At 41.1% G+C, this 26,061-nt stretch overlaps 1 protein-coding gene across 5 annotated transcripts; it reads right to left on the reverse strand.

The window, feature by feature from the left end:
* Window positions 1-1,029: 1,029 nt before the first annotated feature.
* LOC131128735 (hemicentin-1) lies at window positions 1,030-22,210 on the reverse strand. 5 transcript variants are annotated; one of them, XM_058071855.1, is made up of 17 exons: window positions 18,988-22,210; window positions 18,761-18,912; window positions 17,264-17,426; window positions 17,004-17,196; window positions 16,801-16,895; window positions 16,013-16,199; window positions 14,171-14,268; window positions 13,943-14,096; window positions 13,711-13,829; window positions 12,693-12,860; window positions 12,465-12,578; window positions 12,238-12,290; window positions 9,831-10,540; window positions 5,299-5,459; window positions 5,134-5,203; window positions 4,827-5,034; window positions 1,030-2,366 (listed from the first exon to the last, which is right to left on the reverse strand). In XM_058071855.1, exons 1-17 carry the CDS (start codon window positions 19,079-19,081, stop codon window positions 1,938-1,940), a joined length of 3,168 nt encoding a protein of 1,055 aa, XP_057927838.1. In that variant the 5' UTR covers window positions 19,082-22,210; the 3' UTR covers window positions 1,030-1,937. The 5 variants fall into 5 exon arrangements, with proteins under 5 accessions (XP_057927838.1, XP_057927836.1, XP_057927835.1 ...); XM_058071853.1 differs by having other exon boundaries at window positions 5,278-5,459; XM_058071852.1 differs by having other exon boundaries at window positions 4,827-5,203; window positions 17,273-17,426.
* Between the last annotated feature and the right edge of the window lie 3,851 nt (window positions 22,211-26,061).

Genomic DNA, 26,061 nt, shown 5'->3' on the forward strand with positions numbered 1-26,061 from the left:
TGATTTCCTTACAAAAGATTATTAAAAACACGGTGCACATCCTGTTGTATGCAGATCCATTCTGCTGTAGTTTTACATGCACCCACTAGGTGGCAATAGAACGCTTTAAGATTTTCCCTGCACTTTATTGCGCATTACATGTGAACTTAAGCAGTGGTTCAACATTATGCAGTGAAATTATGATTACATTCCAAACACAAACGACCACACATATTCGGTTTTGTTTGTTTGAAGTTATGTGCCCTGTATGTCGTTCTTGAAAACTGCTGGTTGAGTTCTGATTAGTATTGTCCATTCAGAGTTCAGACTCTTGGAATACCTATCTCTCCAAAAACGTTCATTTTTGTCCACTCAGCACCGTTAAAGTACATGTCTGTAAGTATGGTCCATCTCAGTGTTAATAGTACATAATAATTGTTATTAAAAGAGGTCATTTTTTAATGCTAAAATAGATTAACATGTCAACTGTGATTTTCATACCACGTTAGCACAATGCTAATTGCTAATCTTTATTTTGCTAACTCATGGCGTCTTTTTCCCCGACGTCAACATGGCGGCGAGTTGTTTACAACATCGTACACGTCATAAAGTGCCCGGATGTTCCATTTTATGCACTTGGCTACATGTTTGAAAAAACATATTATTGTGGAATTAAGAAAAAAAACCTATATATATATTCCAAGATGAATCAGATGAATATTGCATTAAATGTTTTTTTAATCATGCAGTATAATGTATACAATCACCAGACCATAAAATAATGATTTATTTGAATACTTCATTGTATATTATTAAAATAATACACACACATTAATGTAGCCCCTCGTAGCCTCCTTTGGTCTAAAGATAATTAGTTAACAGTCAGGTTTGTGTGTGATATTGGACACTTAATAAAACTGGATTCACAACATTTGCAATATTTGCTGACCAAAAATGTCAGAATGTCCTTGGCTGGATTGCTAAACATAATTCTATACAGCACATCTACTATGACCCCCCACCCCCCACCCCCCTCCCCAAAAAGGCAATATTATCACAATGTGGACGTGTTAACGGCGATGTCATGTACAGTAAAGAAAAAGAACAATGTGCTAAAGAATAACACTGAAAGCAGTCAAGGCTATTAAAAGGGTGAAGCTCATTTACATACAGCAAAAAACACGATAAATTAATATTCAATAATGTGTTACTAAAGCTAAAAGAAAAGCGCAAACTAAGTTCCCTATTTTATTGAAAGATGTAATTAAAAAACAAAATGATAAGAATGATAATACAATAATTCTAAAGTGACAAAATAATAATATAATAAAGACAGCTACAATTAATCTTTATGTGTCAAGACTCATTTTGTTAAAGGGGATCTATTATGCTTTTTCCACTTTTCTGACTTTTAAATGTAGTTAGAATGTTGTATTCTGGTGTTAAACCATGCCACAGTTTCAGATAATGGGCCCTGAAAGAAGTTTGGGATGGCTCAAAATAGGCCCGGTTTCAAAAGGCGTGGTAAAACAGTTCCTTTGTGATGTCACAGAGAGGCGGACTTCCTGACATGGCCGTGTCTATAAATTAAATCAGACCGTTTTAACTGGAAGCAGAAATCCAAGTAGATACAGCTGGAATAGGTGCAGATTCTGGAAGATCTATAAAGTTTTTTGTGCGGGTTTATAGCTGCTCTGTAGGATTCCACAGCTTAATACAAAGGGTGGAAAAATGAGCATAATAGGTCCCCTTTAAGATAGCTCTCACTCTTCATGGAAGTGAAAGTTGGTTAACTTCTTTTTACACTTGTATTTGAAAGTCAAGAATGTCAAAAAGCGCCATGTACAAATAATAATCTTTAATAAGAATTTAGTCTGTATGCTAGGTGTCTTGTCTTCAAAAACTAAAGTGCCCAATGTATTGTTATCTAGTTTTTTATGTTTTTGTGTGTTTAGTGTTTATTTGCTTTGATCAAGCCTGGCCTTCTCTGTGTCTTGGCTGTTAGCAAAACGCGGCACGATTGACGACGTGAAAGTGGATGTGGAATTGATCTGAGCGCTCGTGGCCGCAGGGTAAATGTGGACGTCCACCGCCACTGTAGCTTGTCCTAGGGAGACGTGGTGCGAGAGCATCAGAGGCGTGTTCCCGTGTGAGATGCTAAGGCTGTGGTGGATGGGCGCCACCAATGACTCAGCGCCCTGCAGAGACAAAGACGAGCGCAGGCCGGCATCGCGTGGAGAGGGCGACGGCGAAGGGGATGATGGGGGTGGCAAGGTGTCCTGACACAGGCTGTGGTTGTCCCCGGCGTTACTGTGCCAGTCCTCCGCGCACTGCAGCTGGATGCTGGGAGGACCGCAGGCCTTCTCCTCCTCCACACAGGGGTCAATCTAGGACAGAACAAAAAGTGGAGGTGCAGCAGCTGGAGAAAAATGAAGAAAACCGCTTTTCAAACTGCTGGGCTAACTTTGGTTCCGTTTTCAAGTCAAAATGAATATATTTTTTTAGTACCTACATCCGGAATGATTATCACTCGCTTTATCATGGTTTTCCAGAAAATAATTAATTAAGTAATCAATAATGGCTGTTTTGTAGTAGACTATGGCGTATTATTAGTTTGAAACTCAAGTCATATGCAGTATTCCTGTTACTCGGCGGCAGTAATGACACACATCATTGTTGAGACATTACCTTAACACTGCATGAAGTCAGCCATGGCATGTCCAACACAATAGAGTGGAAAACAAAAGTTCTCCTCCCATCCCATGTGGAAGTGGTAGCTTTTTGGCTTCTTAAGTTTAGAATAATTACCGTATTTTCCTTACTATAAGTCGCCCTTTTTTTCATAGGTTGGCTGTTCCTGCGACTTATACTCCAGAGCGACTTATAAATGAAAAAAGTGTTTATGTTCCATAAACACCGGACACCTTTTCTGTTCATGCTTATTTTTGGTGTAGCTAAATAAGCATTGTGTTAGCATATCTTACACCTATTCAGCCTGTTCTCTATTCTTTTATTGTTAGAACTTGCCTTCCAAGAGGACGTAATGTCTGTTTTGGTCAAGTAGTTTGGAAAATAAATTACCCGCAAAATATGCCACTTATAATACTCCAGTGTGACTTATGGATGTTTTTTTCTACCTAATGATGCATTTTTGGCCTTGTGCTACGGAGCGACTTGTAGTCCAGAAAATACGGTACATTCAAGGCTAGCTTGTTAGCTCGCTAGCCGGCAGCCGTCTCGAGTCCCTGCATTATAAGAGTGTAAAGGAGTGTAAAAGTGATATAGGTGTGTTATTTCATGTCTGCAGGGCTCTAATAATGTTAAAACTATATCTGTTCTAAGAGTGAATGCAGAGTCTCAGCACACCTGAAGATGCACAGGTGAGTAGGAAGCAGGCGTAGCCAACAAAGTGTTCAAAAAGAGGTTCCCGCACACTGTCACTCTCATTTATTAGTTTATTTAGATAATATAGATAATAATTAGATAATAGATAATATAATTAGATAATATTTTCGGTGCGTTTGACCTTCATCAGACATATTTTTTTTGACCGACGGTCCCTCTGCCTCTGTTGAGTTGTCCGGGGGCTGTTGGGCGTACTGCAAAAAAGAGATCTCTGCTTCAGCTTGGGTTTTCTTCCCCCTCCACCTCCTCTTTCTATAAAAGATGTTGAGTATTTACTGATTTTTTTTATTTAAAAAAATCATAAAACTGTTTTTAAATCATTGGCATGGTTGCCCCTATTTGTACATGTGTTTATGTGTTGTGTTTGAATTGAATTCATTCATTCATTCATTTTCTACCGCTTTTCCTCACGAGGTTCACGGGGGGTGCTGGAGCCTATCCCGGCTGTCTTTGTGCGAGAGGCGGGGTACACCCTGGACTGGTGGCCAGCCAATCACAGGGCACATATAGACAAACAACACACTCACATTCATACCTATGGACAATTTGGAGTCGCCAATTAACCTAGCATGTTTTTGGAATGTGGGAGGAAACCGGAGTACCCGGAGAAAACCCACGCATGCACGGGGAGAACATGCAAACACAGGTGGTATTGAACCCTTGTCTCCTAGCTGTGAGCTCTGCGCGCTAACCACTCGACCGCCGTGCCGCCCCTGAGTATTTACTGATTTTTTTATTTTTAAAAAAATTCATAAAACTGTTTTTAAATCATTGGCATGGTTGCCCCTATTTGTACATGTGTTCACGTGTTGTGTTTGAATTGAATTATGTATTAAAAAAAATTCATATTATGTTAAAATCTGTACACCTGTTAAATGAATGTTATTGCCCTTCGCCAGGTGATACTCATATAAACAGGTCGCCCCCTAATTCCCCGGATTGGTTGCCTGCACCCATCGGGTACATACATATATGTGTATAGGGCGGAGATGGGATAATATGTCTGATGAAGGTCAAACGGAAACCGAAACGTTATCTAAATAAACTAATGAATGAGAGCGACACATTGTGTGGGAACCTCTTTTTGAAAAACGATATCTGTAAAATTCTAAACAGGTTTTCTTTGATCTAACGATGAAAATCTTCCGTTTATTAACATTGAATCTCATCTGGCGGTCTGGAACCAATTACTAACAAGGGACACCTGTCCACCTTGTTCATCATATATATGTATTTATCTGATTGACAGTAGAATTGGAAGAAGAGTCCTGCCTGCCATCCTGCACGGATCAGCGGTTTCACAAGATTTCCACGATCTGCATCAACATTTAAGGTGTTGTTTTGTTTTGGGGAAGTAAGTAGAGTACTTTGGTTTTGGTGTTATACAGCTAAACTAAAATATATAAACAATCATGCTTGGTGGAGTTCACTAAATGTCTAACCTTTGTGTCCACAATTGGTTCAGGATATGTCTCCACGGTAACCGAGTGGTTGTCCCCTCGAGCGGGAGGCTGCGCTTCCCCTTGGAGGTCCTCACACGTGGGCTCCATCTGCACCGTGACCAGGCTGAGTCCTGGAGGTCTGGCTCGGGTGTCGGACGGGTTGGAGTTGTGCTCGATCACCGCCACGCACTCGTCATCTTCGAAGGCTCTGCAGCCGTCACACACACACATACACACACACACACACACCAGCATTGTCATACTGGAGCTTCTGAGGCTAGGACAGTTCAAGTGGTCTGGTGTTGACCTGTTTTCATATGTCCGTCCTGCAGCTCGACGTTCTGCATGGCGCATGGGGACGCCGAGGTTCCTCTGTGCTGTCAAGGAAAAGAGGAAGAATTTGAGCGGAGTATAGCACAACATCATCCCCAGCTCATGTTGGCGTGTTTACTGTTGTCGTTTGGTTCCCGACCTGCGCGGCTCGTGGGCGCCGGCTCATTCTTCTGCACCACAGAGTAGAAGCCCACGGTGATGAAGATGAAAGCCAGCGACACGCCCACTCCCACCACGATGGGGATGTCGTGTTTTTCCAAGACGGGCAGCCATGACGGCGACTGCTGGGTCACGCTGTAACTTCAAAGACAAAAAGGTTAGTGAGGGTTCCGACCGGGGCGATGCTTTACCACGTCCAACAGATGGTGCTGTGGTGAAATAAGCAGCCATTAGCGTCATTGCATTCATGACTTCTTAGAGTCCTTTGTGGCCGTCTTTCTGTCGGCCAGCTCTCCTTGACCTTTCCCTGTTGTGTCGTACTGCGCCAACTTTCTACCACAGACTCGTAAGGCAATGTCGGAAATTAACTTAATATTAACTTCATTCATTCATTCATTTTCTACCGCTTTTCCTCACGAGGGTCGCGGGGGTGCTGGAGCCTATCCCAGCTGTCTTCGGGCGAGAGGACTGGGCGCCAGCCAATCACAGGGCACATATAGACAAACAACCATTCACACTCACATTCATACCTATGGACAATTTGGAGTCACATGCAAACTCCACACAAAGAGATGGCCGAGGGTGGAATTGAACCCTGGTCTCCTAGCTGTGAGGTCTGCACGCTAACTACTAGACCGCCGTGCCGCCCTAATATTAACTTAATATTCATTCATTCATTTTCTACCGCTTTTTCCTCAAGAGGGTCGCAGGGGGTGCTGGAGCCCATCCCAGTTGTCTTCGGGCGAGAGGCGGGGTACACCCTGGACTGGTGGCCAGCCAATCACAGGGCACATATAGACAAACAACCATTCACACTCACATTCATACCTAAGAACAATTTGGAGTCGCCAATTAACCTAGCATGTTTTTGGAATGTGGGAGGAAACCGGAGTACCCGGAGAAAACCCACGCATGCACGGGGAGAACATGCAAACTCCACACAGAGATGGCCGAGGGTGGAATTAAACCCTGGTATCCTAGCTGTGAGGTCTGCACGCTAACCACTAGACCGCCGTGCCGCCCTATTCATTCATTCATTTTCTACCGCTTTTCCTCACGAGGGTCGCGGGGGTGCTGGAGCCTATCCCAGCTGTCTTTGGGTGAGAGGCGGGGTACACCCTGGACTGGTGGCCAGCCAATCACAGGGCACATATAGACAAACAACCATTCACACTCACATTCATACCTATGGACAATTTGGAGTGGCCAATTAACCTAGCATGTTTTTGGAATGTGGGAGGAAACCGGAGTACCCGGAGAAAACCCACGCATGCACGGGGAGAACATGCAAACTCCACACAGAGATGGCGGAGGGTGGAATTGAACCCTGGTCTCCTAGCTGTGAGGTCTGCGCGCTAACCACTAGACCGCCGTGCCGCCCGTGCCGCCCTAATATTAACTTAATAATTAATAATAAACTTAATTCTCAAATTCTCAATTATTTGCATCCTGCACCAGCCCCTCAGACTAGAGCTGTCCTATCTAGTCAGACTAGCCCTCCTCTTGTGTTAGGGTCGGCACCGACCCGTTTTACATTTTAATGCATAAAAAGAATCACATAACATTTGTTTATTGCATTGTCAGGAAACTCTATTTCAACAAAATAAAAACAAAAAAATTATTTTTACTAAATTTTAAAATGGTCTGGTTGAAATTATGACCAGTGTATTGTTGCGGTTATAATAATATGACTATAAAGCAATATTTTGAGCCAAAACTGTAATCATAAGTGTACAATTAGCCAACACAATGGCAACCAGCTCCTCTTCTCATCATGTAAGCTTCAGGGGATTCTCATTTTGACCGCTTTTCCAATATACCAGCAGAAAAACAAGGTCCAGACATGTGAGGTGGCTGGCTGATTTCACATTTACAATTTGGATCATGGAAAGAATGGCAAGAAGAACAGTGAACCAAGATCTGGACCACATTTTTGGTGACAATGAGCGAGAGGACAGACCAGCATAGCCATTGAGATGAGCAGTGGAGTATGATCCGAGAAGACACAGATGATGCGAGTCAGATGAAGAGGTTACTGGTGGTGAAGCTGCTCCTGCTAGAACAGGGGTCTCAAACTTGCGGCCTGTGGGCCAAATGTGGCCCGCAGGATGCTAGTTTGAGGCCCCCGCCTAGTTTGATATGGATTCCATATGGTTTCATGAACCCAGAAATGACAGCTTAAAGCTGTGTGCACAACGCACACAATTGACGCCATTTTGCCCTGCCCATACGCAAGCGAACGAGCCCGCCTGTTTTGCTTTTTCTCTCATCATCCATGACTGAGATCAAAACACTGAAAAAGTGTTTTTTTTTTTTTGAAAACCTGATGCGGCCCAGCCTCACCCAGACCCTAGCTCCAGTGGCCCCCAAATAAATTGACTTTGAGATCCCTGTGCTAGAAGATTCAAGTCCAGAAATGGCAAGATCTTTTGAAGCTCAGTACCTCATGATGTACATGGAAGGTTAGCTGCTGCAAAAGTCATCAAAATGACCCTAGTAAATTTGCTAGAATAAAGTTGTAAATTACAGGGAAAAAGTAGTAAATTTGCTAAAATAAAGTTGTAAATTATGGGATAAAAAGTACTAAATTTGCTAGAATCCAGTTGTAAATTACAGGAAAAAAATAGCAAATTTACTAGAATAAAGTTGTAAATTATGGGATAAAAAGTAGTAAATTTGCTAGAATAAAATTGTAAATTACAGGGAAACAGTAGTAAATTTGCTAAAAAAAAGTTGTAAATTATGGGATAAAAAGTACTAAATTTGCTAGAATCCAGTTGTAAATTACAGGAAAAAAATAGCAAATTTACTAGAATAAAGTTGTAAATTATGGGATAAAAAGTAGTAAATTTGCTAGAATAAAATTGTAAATTACAGGGAAAAAGTAGTAAATTTGCTAAAATAAAGTTGTAAATTATGGGATAAAAAGTACTAAATTTGCTAGAATCCAGTTGTAAATTACAGGAAAAAAATAGCAAATTTACTAGAATAAAGTTGTAAATTATGAGATGAAAAGTAGTAAATTTGCTAGAATAAAGTCGTACATTACAGGAACAAAATAGTAAATTTGCTAGAATAAATGTGTAAATTACAGGCAAAAAAATAGTGAATTTGCTAGAATAAAGTCGTAAATTACAGGAACAAAATGGTAAATTTGCTAGAATAAAGTCGTAAAAATTTCAGCAAAAAAGTAGTGAATTAGCTAGAATAAAGTTGTAAATTACAGGAAAAAAGTAGTAAATTTGCGACAATAGAGTCATAAATCACAGGATAAAAAGTTTGCTACATATAAAGTCATAAATTCTGACATACAAAATTATACATTTGCTAGAATGAGGATGCTGAGGTTCTCATTGGGAGTGACCAGGATGGATGGGATCAGGACGGAGTACATGAGATGGTGACCCCGCCCCCTGCTCTAAAGTGACCCCGCAATGTCGGAAGCAGTCGTCCAGTATATCTTGCTAAAATGGAAGGTTAGCTGCTGCAAAAGTCATCAAAATGACCCTTGGGATAAAAAGGTTTGCCGTGACATCAAGACATGTTTTGGGCTGTTGGAAAGAGTCTGCAGGGACATGTGGAAAGATATTGATGAGGAATTCCTGGATGCTTTCATTGGTGTTCTTCTTGCTGGACTGTAGAGATCCTGCAATGAGGCCACTGACCACATTGCCAAGCAGAAATATTTTCCAGACAACAATGTCACTTTCAATTGCTATCAAGAATCCTCAGATTTGGCAACAGCGAGATCAGAGGAATATCTGACAGGCTTGGTCCCTTCAGGGATGTTTGGTAGAAATGGGTGCAGCTCCTTCTGCTGATGTTCAAACCAGGGCAACGATGGCCGTGGATGAACATCTTGTCCTTTTCCAAGGAAAATGCCTGTTCTGCTTTTTGATTTCAGTTTATACTAAAGTTCTGTTGATGAAAACAATAACTTTTTCTACCTTTTCTTGACATTAATATATATGGGTCAAAATTGACCCGAACACCATAGATGTTTCTTTAGTAATTCATTCATTTGTTCATTTTCTACCGCTTTTCCTCACAAGGGTCGCGGGGCTGCTGGAGCCTATCCCAGCTGTCTTCGGGCGAGAGGCGGGGTACACCCTGGACTGGTGGCCAGCCAATCACAAGGCACATATACAAACAAACAACCATTCACACTCACATTCATACCTATGGACAATATGGAGTCACCAATTAACCTGGCATGTTTTTGGAATGTGGGAGGAAACCGGAGTACCCGGAGAAAACCCACGCATGCACAGGGAGAACATGCAAACTCCACACAGAGATGGCCGAGGGTGGATAACCATTGGTGCTAACCAATCGACCGCCGTGCTAAATTCTAAATTAAATTATACTTATAGTTAAATTCTATGTGTCGCCATGGGCCACAAATGTCCTGTGGGCTGCATTTTGGACACCCCTTCTCAAGAGTAACCTTATTCCCCATAGAAAAACCCCAGTGGATTGTATGACCGATGAGGTTTTCTGTGTTGTACCTACTGAGGATGGTTGCTGGTCATAGGCAACTGTGAGGTGTTCCTCGGCTCCTCGTTTTCCGCTTTGGATGACTCCACCGGGTGGCGCTGCTGAGGCTGGCTAGCGTTTAACTGACTGAAAACCTCCAAGGGGTCCGGTGTCGAGGAGTCGGGAGGATGGGTGGAGACAGGAGGAGTAGATTCTGTCGGAGGAGACGATGAGCTAAAGTCTGTATGAAGTGTGTCTTGGGATTCTTTGCTTGTAGCTTGGCTGGGAATTTGGGATTCGGGATGCTGTGTTGGTGAAAGCGCCAAGTGGAACTTGGGAAAAAGAGATGTTCCTATCAGGGGTGGATGGTCGGTTGGAGAAACGGGGCTATTTGGGGGATGCAGGTGGGCTTGTGTTGTAAATGTCGGTAAACGTCCTTGGAAAGATTCCATCCTGTGACCGTCAGGACCTTCTGAGCTGGACAATGTCTCCCCTACTTGAAGTTGATGTGGGTTCCTGGAATGCAAGAGAGGCTTTCGAGTGCTGAGGAGTTGGTAGTTGGGATAAGGAGGAGGCGGCAGCATGGGAGGTTGCATGTGAGGGACTGGAGGTGGGACCACAGGAGGCGTATTTATCTCAGAGGCACTCGCTTTTGTCTGAGTGTTGGCCACGGTGTGATCTTCCCGCCGTGTCTTCTTGGCATCAGCCGGAAGAGGAAGTTGTGACCTGTTGCTTGTGTTGTTGCTCTATAAGATCAAGACATTGAAATAAGAGTTCAGGATTTAAAAGAAAAGAGTGCATCATTTGAACAAAGGTATTGGGACACCTCCAGGAAGAGAAGAAAATGTAGATTTGGTCTGTGGAAATATAATATATGCAGGTCATGCTATGTAAAAGGAACTTTTTTGGTAGCTAACCCACAAGAATTTGAAATTTTGAGCAAAAAAGTCGTAATATTATCTTTGCCCAAGACCAAAGGTCACATAAGTTCCCCCCCGTCTCATAGCTGTCTCAGGCAATGCCAGTCACAACGGAGAATTAAAATAATCTATCTAATTAAAATAATATCTGATTTGGAGAAAAATATTACTTTAAAAAATATCGCGAGTCGTAAATTTAAATGTTGCTATGACAGCTATGAAACAGGGGGCACTGAAGTGATTGTTAGCCTTGGGCATGTGGAGGGGGCGGGACTTTATTCTTGTAAATTTAGAATAAAGTTGCAAATTACGGGATAAAAAGTAGTAAATTTGCTAGAATAAAGTTGTAAATTACAGGGAAAAAGTAGTACATTTGCTAAAATAAAGTTGTAAATTATGGGATAAAAAGTACTATATTTGCTAAAATACATTGTAAATTACAGGAAAAAAATAGCAAATTTGCTAGAATAAAGTTGTAAATTATGGGATAAAAAGTAGTAAATTTGCTAGAGTAAATGTGTAAATTACAGGAAAAAAGTAGTAAATTTGCTAGAATAAAGTCATAAGTTACGGGATAAAAAGTTGAACATTTGCTACAATAAAGTCATAAATTACAGGATAAAAAATAGTTAATTTGCTAGAATAAAGTCATAAATTACGGGATAAAAAGTTGAACATTTGCTACAATAAAGTCATAAATTACAGGATAAAAAATTAGTTAATTTGCTAGAATAAAGTCATAAATTACGGGATAAAAAGTTGTACATTTGCTACAATAAAGTCATAAATTACAGGATAAAAAGTAGTAAATTTGCTAGAATAAAGTCATAAATTACGGGATAAAAAGTTGTACATTTGCTACAATAAAGTCATAAATTACAGGATAAAAAATTTGTTAATTTGCTAGAATAAAGTCATAAATTACGGGATAAAAAGTTGTACATTTGCTACAATAAAGTCATAAATTACAGGATAAAAAGTAGTAAATTTGCTAGAATAAAGTCACAAATTATGGGATAAAAAGTTGAACATTTGCTACAATAAAGTCATAAATTACAGGATAAAAAGTAGTAAATTTGCTAGAATAAAGTCCTAAATTACGGGATAAAAAGTTGTACATTTGCTCCAATAAAGTCGTAAATTCTGACATTCAAAATTATACATTTGCTAGAATGAGGACAAAAATGCTGAGGTTCTCATTGGGAGTGACCAGGATGGATAGGATCAGGAAGGAGTACATGAGATGGTGACCCCGCCCCCTGTTCTAAAGTGACCCCGCAATGTCGGAAGCAGTCGTCCTGTATATCTTGCTAAAATGAAGAATTTGGTAACTAATTAGGGGTCTAATTGAGTTTGTGTCTCAATACTTTGCTTCAGAAACAAAGGTGAAGCTGCCACAAAAGCAGCAAATGCAGTTAGCCACACACGTTTAGAGAAGCACTCAACATACAACAACAGCGATATTTTCACGTAGCACACTTGAACAAGCCACACAGGCGCGTCACTTCCGGGTCATTACTCACGGCAGACAAGACCACCCTTGTCTGCTGCCCTCCATCCAGCAGGCGATGGTCAGCTGAGGACGGATGGAAGGAAGGAAGGAAGGAGGGAGGGAAGGAGGGAAGTGCACCATGTAGACTCCATCAACGAGAAACTTTTTTGCAAACGCTAACTGGCATTCAGCCTCAAACTGTTAGCCTGTTCTTTGTTCATTAGTGTTGAGCGACGTCACTGTGATTTGCTAACATACCCGTGACGGTGAGGACGGTACTTCTCTGCTGTCGTCCCGCTCGGTTCTCTGCAGTGCAAAAGTATTCGCCGGCGTCTGACCACTGCACATCAGAAAGATGCAAAGCGCCATCGCCTGCTCAGAGATGAGAAGGCGTCAACAGCTTGATCTCTTGCAATGCAGCTTTATGTTACATTTAAAGTTCAATTTGGAAAAGGTCTGGACACCCCCCGCTTTAAAGGGACTCACTATCAATGTGTTTCCTGTCAGCGGTGGCGATGGGGGGCTTCGTCTCTGCTTCGCCCCTGGTCCAGTTGTACCAGATGGGCGGGACCCCCACCGCGGCACAGGGCAGGATCGCTGAAGTCCCAAGCTTGCACGTCACCTGACCCTCAAAGGTCACGATGATGGGACTCACTGTGGAGGAGGAGGAGGAGGGGGGGGGAAGTCATGGAATATTTAAAAAACATCTACAGAAGGATTTTAGAAATTATTTGTAAAATTTTTAAAAACCATAATATTGTGAGAATATGGTCATAGTGTTGGGAAAACGTTTGACAAATAAACGTGTAGGATTAGTCCTAAAAATATGTTTCAATACATTTTTTAAATAATGGCATTTTGTTCGATTTTTTTTACAAGAATAAAATATACAGTAGAATTATGAATAAAAATGTGTTTGAGTTTGAAAAAAAGTTTTTATGGAAAAAAAATCATATATATGTATACGTAGATATATATAGAATAGTTAATTATTTATTATTTATTATTTATTATTTATTATTTATTATTTATTATTTATTATTTATTATTTATTATTTATTATTTATTATTTATTATTTATTATTTATTATTTATTATTTATTATTTATTATTTATTATTTATTATTTATTATTTATTATTTATTATTTATTATTTATTATTTATTATTTATTATTTATTATTTATTATTTATTATTTATTATTTATTATTTATTATTTATTTATAAAAATGTGAATTTGAAAATAAAGTACTTAAAAAAAAGTCATAATGTTCCAATAAAACCACTTTTTTTAGGGATGTCTGATATGGGCTTTTATGCTTAAAACCAATGTACTGTATTGTCTACCTCGCAATTTCTGATATCTCAATATCATTCATGGATCAAAAAATGACTATAATTCCTAGCGACATCACTTGTTGCTAGGCAGAATATGTGATCCTGATAAGTGGCATCACGTGTGTGGGTAAGGATAACAGTTCAACTGTGGATTGTCCAAATTTACCAGCGACCGTGAGCGTAGCTGTTGCTCGACTGTGACCGAGCGCGTTGCTGGCTTCACACGTGTACGTGCCTTCATCGTAGCTACGAGCCGACTCGATGTGGAGGGTCGTATTTCTCATTCTGGGTGATGAAAAAAACTCATTGACTGTAGTATACAACTTTATACTTTGTACTTTATACGTATGTGTAACTTTATACTTCATTGAATAATAAGATGATAGCGCTGAACTCACCTTAGCGCCATCTTGGCCCCCGTCTGCTTAGAACGTCCACTCTTAACCCAGCTGATGGCAGGAGAAGGTTCACCTGACGCTTGACAATGCAGAGACGCTCGACCCCCCAGGGGTACCGTTAAAGTGTGAGGCCACAGTCGTACTGACGGAGCGGCTACGCAATTAAAAAACAGTACTTCACATAAATTGTCACAGAAAGGGCCCAGGCGATCTCAATCAGCGTAGTACCTTGCACTGACACTGTAGCTCTTCTGGACGTGACCAATCGTTGAAGGGGGATGTTAGCTGCTCTACAGAAGTAGCTCCCGCTGTCCTCCTCTTGGACGCTGCACAATAAGATAAAGCTTTAAACGCGCGACCTTGACCCTGGATGTGCCTTAGTTCCTCTTAACTACTCTACTCATTAGTTCCGCAGTAACTATTCTAAATGTAAGGGCCTTAGTTCCTCTTAACTACTATACTCATTAGTTCCCCAGTAACTACTCTAAATGTAAGGGCCTTAGTTCCTCTTAACTACTCTACTCATTAGTTCCACGGTAACTACTCTAAAAGTATGTGCCTTAGTTCCTCTTAACTACTCTACTCATTAGTTCCACGGTAACTACTCTAAAAGTATGTGCCTTAGTTCTTCTTAACTACTCTACTCATTAGTTCCCCAGTAACTACTCTAGATGTATGGGCCTTAGTTCCTCAGTAACTACTTTACCCATTAGTTCCACGGTAACTACTCTAAAAGTATGTGCCTTAGTTCCCCAGTAGTTCCTCAGTAACTACTCTACTCATTAGTTCCCCAGTAACTACTCCAAATGTATGTGCCTTAGTTCCTCAGCAGTTCCTCATTAGACTGCACTAAATGTATGTGCCTTAGTTCCTCAGTAACTACTCTACCCATTAGTTGCCCAGTAACTACTCTAAATGTATGTGCCTTAGTTCCTTAGTAACTACTCTACTCATTAGTTTCCCAGTAACCATTCTTAACGTTATGTGCCTTAGTTCCTCTGTAGTTCCTCAGTAGTTCCTCAGGAGTTCCTCAGTAACTACTCTACTCATTAGTTCCCCAGTAACTAGTCTAAATGTATGTGCCTTAGTTCCTCAGCAGCTCCTCGTTAGTTCCTCAGTAACTACTCTACTCATTAGTTCCCCAGTAACTACTCTAAATGTATGTGCCTTAGTTCCTCAGTAGTTCCTCAGTAACTACTCTACTCATTAGTTCCCCAGTAACTACGCTAAAAGTATGTGCCTTAGTTCCTCAGTAGTTCCTCAGTAACTACTCTACTCATTAGCTCCCCAGTAACTACTCTAAATGTATGTGCCTTAGTTCCTCAGCAGTTCCTCATTGGTTCCTCAGTAACTACTTTACATCTATGAGCCTTAGTTCGCCAGTAACAACTCTACTCATTAGTTCGAAGTAACTACACTAAATGTATGTGCCTTCGTACCTCAGTAACTACTCCACCCATTAGTTCCCCAGTAACTACTTTAAATGTATGTGCCTTAGTTCCTCAGCAGTTCCTCATTAGTTCCCCAGTAACTTCTCTACATGTATGAGCTGTTGTTCCTCAGTAACTACAATACTCATTACTCCATTAGTACCTCAGTAACATATCTACTACATTTATGAGCCTTAATTCCTCAGTAACTACTCTACTCATTAGTTCTTCATTAGTTCCTCTGGAACTACTCTAAATGTATGAGCCTTAGTTTCTTAGTAACTACTCTACTGATTAGTTCCTCATTAGTTCCTCAGTAACTACTGTGCATTTATGAGCCTTAGTTTGTCAGTAACTACTCTACTCATTAGTTACCAGTAACTACTCTAAATGTATGTGCCTTAGTTCCTCAGTAACTACTGTACTCATTAGTTCCAAGTAACTACACTAAATGTATGTGCCTTAGTACCTCAGTAACTACTCTACCCATTAGTTCCCCAGTAACTACTCTAAATGTATGCACATTAGTTCCTCAGTAACTACTCTACTCATTAGTTCCCCAGTAACTACTTTAAATGTATGCGCCTTAGTTCCTCAGTAACTACTCTATATGTATGTGTATGAAGTTCTTCCCTCTGACCTGAGGATGAGGAGATCTCCACCAGGGAGCACATTGATGTGATCCGTGGGCGGTAGGAGGTGGATGTTTTTGAACCAGGACACCCTGGCCGGTGGTCTGCTATACGGCGGCCTACAGGACACGGTCACGTTGTCGCCTTTCCTCGCCGTCACGTTTGTGGGCTGCTGGATGAAGGTCCAGTCCATCTCTGCTAGCGCATCACAAACACGTATAAAGATGGCTGCTGTCACTGTTTGGATGAGTCAGCTAGTCCTATATACAGTATAGCTCTTTAATGGGAACAGCATAGTTATTGAACATGCTGTCACCGTTTGGATGAGTCAGCTAGTCCTATATACAGTATAGCTCTTTAATGGGAACAGCATATTTATTGAAGATGCTGTCACCGTTTGGATGAGTCAGCTAGTCCTATATACAGTATAGCTCTTTAATGGGAACAGCATATTTATTGAAGATGCTGTCACTGTTTGGATGAGTCAGCTAGTCCTCTATACAGTATAGCTCTTTAATGGGAACAGCATAGTTATTGAAGATGCTGTCACTGTATGATGAGTCAGCTAGTCCTATATACAGTATAGCTCTTTAATGGGAACAGCGTATTTATAGAAGATGCTGTCACTGTTTGGATGAGTCAGTTAGTCCTATATAGTATACACAGTATAGCTCTTTAATGGGAACATTGTCATTATTGAAGATGCTGTCACTGTTTGGATGAGTCAGCTAGTCCTATATACAGTATAGCTCTTTAATGGGAACAGCGTATTTATTGAAGACGTCTGGACACAAACCAGCTGGAAGAAGGAAGGCTGCCTGCGACTTAATGGTCTCTTTCGGGTTTGATGCCTCACAGTGATAGAAGCCTTCATCCTCCTTGCTAACATTCCTGGACAAGGATGAAAAAACTGCGACTAAGACAGCGAATATCTGAATAAAACACAGTATTGTAGTAAATGTTCTCTAAAGAGTAGTTGATGTGTTGTGTGTTGAAAACCTGAATGTGAGCAGCTGCCCGTTGTCGTGGAGGCTGAACGAGGCCGAGCATTTTGTCAGGAGGCAGTCGTCTTTGAACCAGTGCACCACGGGAACAGGGAAGCCTCGCACCGCACAGTGCATGGAGGCCTCGGTTCCCACGGCGACAGTGGTGTTGCCAGGGCCCCGTGTGATGCTGAGTCTGCGAGGGATTCCTGGGAGACAGATGGTGGTGGTTCTCGGTCTGTAGGTGGACTCGGTATGTGATGGATCAGTGGTTACCCAAGTTACCCTGCACAGTGAGCTTGGCCGGCTGGCTCTTCTTGCTGATGTTTAGCGAAGGACTGTGTGTCACACAGGCGTACGTTCCATCGTCCTCTAAGCTTACGTTGAGGAGATAAAGTGTACCTGATGTCTTCTTCTGCTGGCCACCTCCGTACTCACCCTGAGGAAGAAACATGCCTTACAAATGATATACCCGTCCAGCCAACCGTTCATTTCTTCATCCACCCATCTGTCCATCCGCCCACCCGTCTATTTGTCATACGTCCATCTCACAGTTTCTTTTCCGTCCATCTAAGCAGTGAGTCTGTCCATCCCATTTTCCATGCATCCATTCATCTATTTGTCCTGCCATCCGTCCAACCGGTTGTGTCCATCGATCTGTCCATCCGCCCACCCGTCTAGTCGTCATACGTCCATCTCACAGTTTGTTTTCTGTCCATGCATCCATTTGTCCATCCAAGCAGTCAGTCTGTCCAATCTATCCGTCTATTTGTCCTGCCATCCGTCCAACCGGTTGTGTCCATCCATCTGTCCATCCGCCCACCCGTCTACGTCCATACGTCCATCTCACAGTTTCGTTTTCATCCATCCAACCATCCGTCCATCCAAGCAGTCAGTCTGTCCAATCTATCCGTCTATTTGTCCTGCCATCCGTCCAACCGGTTGTGTCCATCCATCTGTCCATTCGCCCACCCGTCTAGTCGTCATACGTCCATCTCACAGTTTCTTTTCTGTCCGTGCATCTATTTGTCCATCCAAGTAGTCAGTCTGTCCAATCCATCCATCTATTTGTCCTGCCATTTGTCCAACCGGTTGTGTCCATCCATCTGTTCATCTGCCCACCCGTCTAGTCGTCATACGTCCATCTCACAGTTTCTTTTTCGTCCATCCAACCACCCGTCCATCCAAGCAGTCCGTCTGCCCATCCCATTTTCTGTGCATCCATTCATCTATTTGTCCTGCCATCCGTCCGACCGGTTGTGTCCATCCATCTGTCCATCCGCCCACCCGTCTAGTCGTCATACGTCCATCTCACAGTTTGTTTTTCGTCCATCCAACCACCCGTCCATCCAAGCAGTCAGTCTGTCAATCCCATTTTCCGTGCATCCATTCATCTATTTGTCCTGCCATTCGTCCAACCGGTTGTGTCCATCCATCTGTCCATCCGCCCACCCATCTAGTCGTCGTACATCCATCTCACAGTTTCTTTTCTGTCCATGCATCCATTTGTCCATCCAAGCAGTCAGTCTGTCCATCCCATTTTCTGTCCATGCATCCATCCATTTGTCCATCCAAGCAGTCAGTCTCTCCAATCCATCCATCTATTTGTCCTGCCATCCGTCCAACCGGTTGTGTTCATCCATCTGTCCGCCCATCCATCCCACCGGTCATTTACCCGTCCAACTAGTTACTCACCCATCCGGTTGTCGGTCCAAACCGTCTGTATGGCCAATCTAAAACTTGACACGGCGTTGTCAGCTTGGTGAGACCTACCTGGATCTGCTTCCCTGTGGTGACCATGTTTCCATCTTTGAGCCATAGGATGCTGGCCGGAGACGAACTTTCACCGGATACACACCGGAAGGAAACGTCCTCTCCTTCTTTGACGGTCTGATCCTGTGGACTGAAGAACACGTCCTCCAAACCTGGCAAACAGCACACATGACGCCATCATGTCCTGCTAACATGGAGATGACAGCGGAGGGCTGTTATGGACTCACCCGGCTGGGACGAGACTGTCCAACTGGACAGGATGACCAAGCAGAGGTTGGGAATCATCTGTGGAGGCAAGCCAGCGGGCACGCAGATGTGCATCCTACTCCAGAACTCCACTGGAAGCGTCCACTGGGTGCCACCGTGCGGCTTCAGCCATATTGTCTTGTCAGCTTGGACAGAAGACTTCAGATGGACGTGTCAGCAGGCAAACATGCAAAACAAGAAGAAGTTCATGGGAGTTTCATCGGTTATTGCTTCAACGTGCATGCCCCTTTTCCTTCCTATTTAGGAGGTGAGTGTGACCTCCTCGCAGCAAGCCTATCTCTGAATGAGGTCTGTGCTGTGGTCCACCACTCGATGAAAGTGACATGAAAAGACACTGGACAGCTTTGTACTTGTCTTTCCCAGCGTCTGATCCGCCTATATGCTTTCATGCTGGTCACTGCGCCACACGGCAGCATGGCAGCACGGCCATTTATTCTGTCCCTGATGTAGTCATCCATTAGACTTTCATCCCATTCAGCATCAATGTGTGTGTGGCTGCAAGTATACGACGCGACGACAACGCGACTACTTCTGGCTACTCGGTGATGGATTATGATTGGGTTGATCACATGATGCACACCAAGAGGGATAGGTGCCTGTATGATGCATGAGTGAATACGTGAGTGAGTTAGATGATGGGTGATGATGGAACAGGTGAGTGAATGGATGATGAGTGTGTGGAGGAATGCATGAGTGAATGGATGCATCATATGATGAACGTGGATGAATCTACTAAAATGAAATTTTTCGGGTTGGAATATGATGCTTTTTTCTTAATATTTTGATTTATTTATTGTCATAAAATGACAGCTGTTTTTTTCGGCTCCTAAAGTGACATTATTTTTCCTCATAATATTTTTTCTGGTTAGACTATGACTCTTTTCTCTTAATATTTTGATTTTATTGTCATAATTTTTTTCCATTGCTGCTTTTTTCAAGTTTCCAACTACTTCAACTTTCTTCTTGTACATTTTATCTCTGAATTTTGACCTTATTTTCACAATATTTTGACTTTATTCTTGAACTCTATGCTCCTAAAGTGCCATCATAATATTTTTTCTGGTTAGACTATGACTTTTTTCTCTTAATATTTTGATTTATTTATTGTCATAAAATGATGTTTTTCAGCTCCTAAAGTGACATTATTTTTCCTCATAATTTTTTTTTCTGGTTAGACTATGACTCTTTTCTATTTTGATTTTATTGTCATAAAATTATTTTATTATTATTTATTATTATTATTATATATTTTTTTCCATTGCTGCTTTTTAAAAAAATGTTCCAACTACTTCAACTTTCTTCTTGTACATTTTTTTCTCGTAATTTTGACCTTATTTTCATAATATTTTGACTTTATTCTCGTAAAAAATCTTTTACTTTTTCTGTAACCAAATTTGACAAAAATGACAACTTTATTTTGTTTGTTTCTGATAATAATATGACTTTTAAAACATGACACGCTTGAACTCTATGCTCCTAAAGTGACATCATAATATTTTTTCTGGTTATACTACGACTTTTTTCTCTTAATATTTTGATTTATTTATTATCCTAATATGACAGCTGTTTTTTTCAGTTCCTAAAGTGACATTATTTTTCCTCATAATATTTTTTCTGGTTAGACTATGACTCTGTTCTCTTAATATTTTGATTTTATTCTCAAAAAATTATTTTATTCTTATTTATTATTATTATTATATATTTTTTTCCATTGCTGCTTTTTAAAAAAATGTTCCAACTACTTCAACTTTCTTCTTGTACATTTTTTCTCGTAATTTTGACCTTATTTTCATAATATTTTGACTTTATTCTCGTAAAAAAAATTACTTTTTCTGTAACCAAATTTGACAAAAATGACAACTTTAATTTGTTTGTTTCTGATAATAATATGACTTTTAAAACATGACACGCTTGAACTCTATGCTCCTAAAGTGACATCATAATATTTTTTCTGGTTATACTACGACTTTTTTCTCTTAATATTTTGATTTATTTATTATCCTAATATGACAGCTGTTTTTTTCAGTTCCTAAAGTGACATTATTTTCCTCATAATATTTTTTCTGGTTAGACTATGACTCTGTTCTCTTAATATTTTGATTTTATTGTCATAAAATTACAGCTGTAATTACAGCTCGTAATTTTGACCTTATTTTCATAATATTTAGACTGTATTCTTGTAACATTTTTTGTACTTTTTCTGTAACCTAATTTGACAAAAAGTGACATCATAATATTTTTTCTCTTAATATTTTGACTTTATTATCATAAAATTACACCTGTTTTTTCCATTGTTGCTTTTTTTTTTAATTTTCTACTACTTCAAATTTCTTCTTGTAAAATTTCTTCTCGTAATTATGATTTTATTGTCATAATATTTTGACTTCATTCTCTGAACACTTCAACTTTTTCCACAACCTAATTTGACAAAATTTATGTTTCTTATAACACTAATACTTAGAATTTTTTGTATTTCAACATTTTTCGACTAAATATAGGTTACTTTTCCTTATATTTTTATTTTATTTTATTTTATTTTATTTTATTTTAGTTTATTTTAATGTTTTGCCTTTATTCTTGACAAATTACTGCTTATTTGTCCATACTATAGTTTTCTTGTTCTGTCATATCTTTAGAATGCACCGCTGGCCAATAAAAAACAGGCGAGGGCCTCAAATGTACCCCCGAGCGGCACTTTGGACACCCTTGTAGTAGATGCTGTATGAATGAACACATGTGTTAGTAGAAGAAAATACTTTAGCTGTCATTTTTCTGACACTTCCAAGTCAATTTCATGTCAGCTTCATACACACGAAATGTCAGAAATCTGTTTTGATGACGTCCTGATGCACAAAAAGTGTCACCAATAGCCCCACGCAACACAACACTGGTTTTACTACGCAGCATTGACGCTCAGCTGCTCTGCCTGGCTGATAATGGGTGCCTGCTCGGACCGTATGACTCACACGGCTCCTCGTTGACACCTTTTTGCATGTCAATAACATCTTCTTATCGCCTTCCTCCTGATCCTCAGCAAACATCCTGCATCCCGACACTCTCTGCAACTATGTGCACCTGTGCCTGCTCCTACCCACGTCTGTTAGAACGCGTGGAGTGAATAATACCACTTAATACACCAATAACATCATGAAAACACAAGTTCCATACTTACTCTACTGCTTGTGTCCTTGCATGCTCCGTCTGTGCTGCAACCTCCTGATGCACTCCGACAAGGAGAGGACACACACAAACAGCTGTCACACACACACACACACACACACACACACTCATTCAAAGCAGCAACAGCTGTAATGAAGCACAAAAACACCTCTCCTTTGTGAGCGCTTCTTTTATGCACCAAGAGAACCACATGCAAAAAAAATGGATAAATTCATGATAAAAAAAAAGATGAACACCCCCCCAACCGCCCAAAAAAGAATCAAACTAACAAACCTCAATACATTGAAATAAAAAAAGATAAGTTTACTTTCTCCGGGACAGTAATATATGGAGATTTTCAAATTAATAGGTCATCAAAGGATTCATTAAAATATAATCTTTACTGAATTAAATTGTGACAATATAATCTGAAATAATTAGAATAACTGTACTTTTTTTAAGAGTTTTAAAATGATTTCACCATTCGTATTATGGCATTTGTATTAACTTATTTGTCATTAAGAATGATTATGTTATTATTGCGGGCGGCACGGCGGTCGAGTTGTTAGCGTGCAGACCTCACAGCTAGGAGACCAGGGTTCAATTCCACCCTCGGCCATCTCTGTGTGGAGTTTGCATGTTCTCCCCGTGCATGCGTGGGTTTTCTCCGGGTACTCCGGTTTCCTCCCACATTCCAAAAACATGCTAGGCTAATTGGCGACTACAAATTGTCCATAGGTATGAATGTGAGTGTGAATGGTTGTTTGTCTATATGTGTCCTGTGATTGGCTGGCGACCAGTCCAGGGTGTACCCTGCCTCTCGCCCGAAGACAGCTGGGATAGGCTCCAGCACCACCCCTCGTGAGGAAAAAGCGGTAGAAAAGGAATGAATGAATGAATGGTATTATTGCTTATTTATCATAATTTATTGTTGTGGATCATGTTTTCCCAAGCATTTGAGTGCTGTGAATGCAACCAAAATGTCATTGTGTGCATTTGCTTTGCTCATTGCAATATTGTGGCTATTTGATAGCCTATTGATGCGTTTGTGTGCTTACCTGAGCTACTTCCCATTTGACAAATGCACTTCATTATAGATCTGTCTAAATTCAGTGTTTAAAAGCCCTAGAAAATATCCACTGGTGACCTTTGATCCACTTGGTGCTTTTATCCAAAGTGTCAGCCAATCAATACTTGAGCTCATTAGTGAAAGTGCACTTGGCACATTTTGCTATGGAAATGTGGGTTAATGAGGAACGGCCATCTTATATAGATCGTGTTTTTGAAACTGTTTCGTTTTCATGCTTACTTTTCTGTCTACCCTGTGTGTGTACCAACCCCCCCGTCCCCCCTAGCTCCCACTGCACACCGGGAGCCTTGCAAATGTAAATGGCGCTCCGTTCGGCATAATGGCATGGAAATTGAAAGTACAAATGCACCGATTTTATAATCTATGCTGCGAGGGGTGATTTTAATTAAGCAGACAAAGACGGCTTCAGTGGGCAGAATGTCACATTGTTGGGGGGAGGAGGACATCAAACGCAGAAATGCACCAAAAGGAGCTGCAGCAGCATCACACTTTGGTCCAAAAAGCATCATGTTTGTACTCTGGTGCTAAAAATGTACTGCAGCGACTGGCTATGGGGACGGAAATCCACAGATCTGGGGTCTGTTTGGATATTTTCATTTGCTGCTTTGTGTTATGGGTGACAAAGTGTATTATTGGGGATGCCCCATAATTATCGACCCCATATCAGCATAAAATAGAGATATGGAGATATCACCACAGGAGATATGTCATGTTACAAATATCGGTATCACCTGATATTGTGACTAGAAATTGAGTTTTTTGGCAAAAAAGCCAATATCGGACATCCCTAATTATTATTCCTGTGAATATTCCTATTCATCCAGGTCATTGTATTCTCAGGGCATTGAACTCATCGCAACTGGACTGGGCGACGTTTGGCCAGACTTCATCTACCTACACAATCGACATGATGGACAGGGCGGCACGGCGGTCTAGTGGTTAGCGTGCAGACCTTAAGGTAGGAGACCAGGGTTCAATTCCACCCTCGGCCATCTCTGTGTGGAGTTTGCATGTTCTCCCCGTGCATGCGTGGGTTTTCTCCGGGTACTCCGGTTTCCTCCCACATTCCAAAAACATGCTAGGCTAATTGGCTAATTGGTGACTCCAAATTGTCCATAGGTATGAATGTGAGTGTGAATGGTTGTTTGTCTATGTGTGCCCTGTGATTGGCTGGCGAACAGTACGACCCGAAGACAGCTGGGATAGGCTCCAGCACCCCCGCGACCCTCTTGAGGAAAAAGTGGTAGAAAATGAATGAATGACATGATGGACGCCCCTGATCTACAGTGACGCTTAAAAGAATCAAATAAGAATCCGGGGAGGTGAAGCAAATACTTTTTATTATATTGTAAATATATAAATAAAGACCCAAATTCGATTCCCACCCACCCAGTGTAGGTCAATATATGCTAAGCTATCTGAACAAAACATTGCCATCTTAGCTTGTGTCATAGGTGCCAACACAAATGTATGTCATTTTTAACAATATATCATTAATAATACATTCATTTCATTTTTTAAATATGCCGAGGGCCAAGCAAAAATGAGCAGGCTACAAATGGCCCCTGAGCCGCACTCTGGAGACCCCTGCTATATGGAAACACAGTCAGTTACGCATAGCAAGTGTGTTTTTTGGCAGGTGTTGCGCTCAGGAGTCATTTTAAAGGAGTGACGAGGCCATCAGCGAGACAAGGAGGAATGCGGGCGTGATGAAGGAGAGTGACGCTGCAGCGGCTCCATGGAGCTTCGACTCACAGAAGACTTGCTCCAACATTTGGTGAGTTTCACCGCTGATACCTGCAACCCCAAACATAAAAGTCAAGAACCTGCACTTCTAATGACCTCTAGTTGGATCTCACCATGTTTGGACCATTCTCTCCATGTGTGCAGGTATTCGGTGCCATGTCCCCCCTCGGATGCTGTGTCAAATCATGACTTGATTTCATGAAGCTATATTTACTGCCTTCAAAATGATTTTTTTTTTACCTGGGTTGGGTGCTCTGACAGTAGCTGTTTCAGATCCCGGAGAGCCCGGGTGAGGTTGTCCAGACGCTGCTGCAGGTGGACGTTCTCCTCCTTCAGAGAGTGGATGGTGTCCTGCAGCTCGTACGCCGCGCTGAGCAGAGACAGCAGCCAAAGCATCGCCACGCTTCGCAAAACCAAGCCCATCATGACTGGTGAGGGTGGAGGCGTCCTGTTCGGTGTGGCTGCTCGTCCGCAGTGGTACAAAGTAGGCAAAATTGCAGGGTTAGTCCAGAGTTGGGCAAAATTGATGCAGTAATGGGGAGCTACATGCTCTTAGCGACAATCAATTGTTTAGTTAGAATGCCCCAAAATGTTAATTCAATTGTGTGACACAAATGGAGCTGTTTGCCAGACTTGGGGGTAGTTGTAATTTGGCGGGCACGGTTTCTTGGCAATGGCAAATAAATACCATATTTGTCATTATTTGTGTATCAGTGATATAAAACATGATTTATTTAGTTTCCAAATACACTCCTGATCACTTTAAAAAATAATTTTTATTATAAGAGTTTACATTTTACAGTGTTGGATCTTAACGGTGCTAAGTAGAGCTTCAAAATGCAAAAAGAGGAAATGGGGAGTCAGCAAAAAGAACTGAAACAATTATTTTATTTCTATTGTATCTGTTGACTTGTAACTCGTCAATGTTATTCTTTTTTTAAATTATGTTATAAATAAATATTTTTACATTTAGTTGTACATTGTGTTTTTATCGCTAATGCTTTACTTGCATTATTTATAAACGTATTTCCGGGTAGGT

This window comes from Doryrhamphus excisus, chromosome 4 (assembly GCF_030265055.1).
Source record: "Doryrhamphus excisus isolate RoL2022-K1 chromosome 4, RoL_Dexc_1.0, whole genome shotgun sequence".
Taxonomy (NCBI): Eukaryota; Metazoa; Chordata; class Actinopteri; order Syngnathiformes; family Syngnathidae; genus Doryrhamphus; species Doryrhamphus excisus.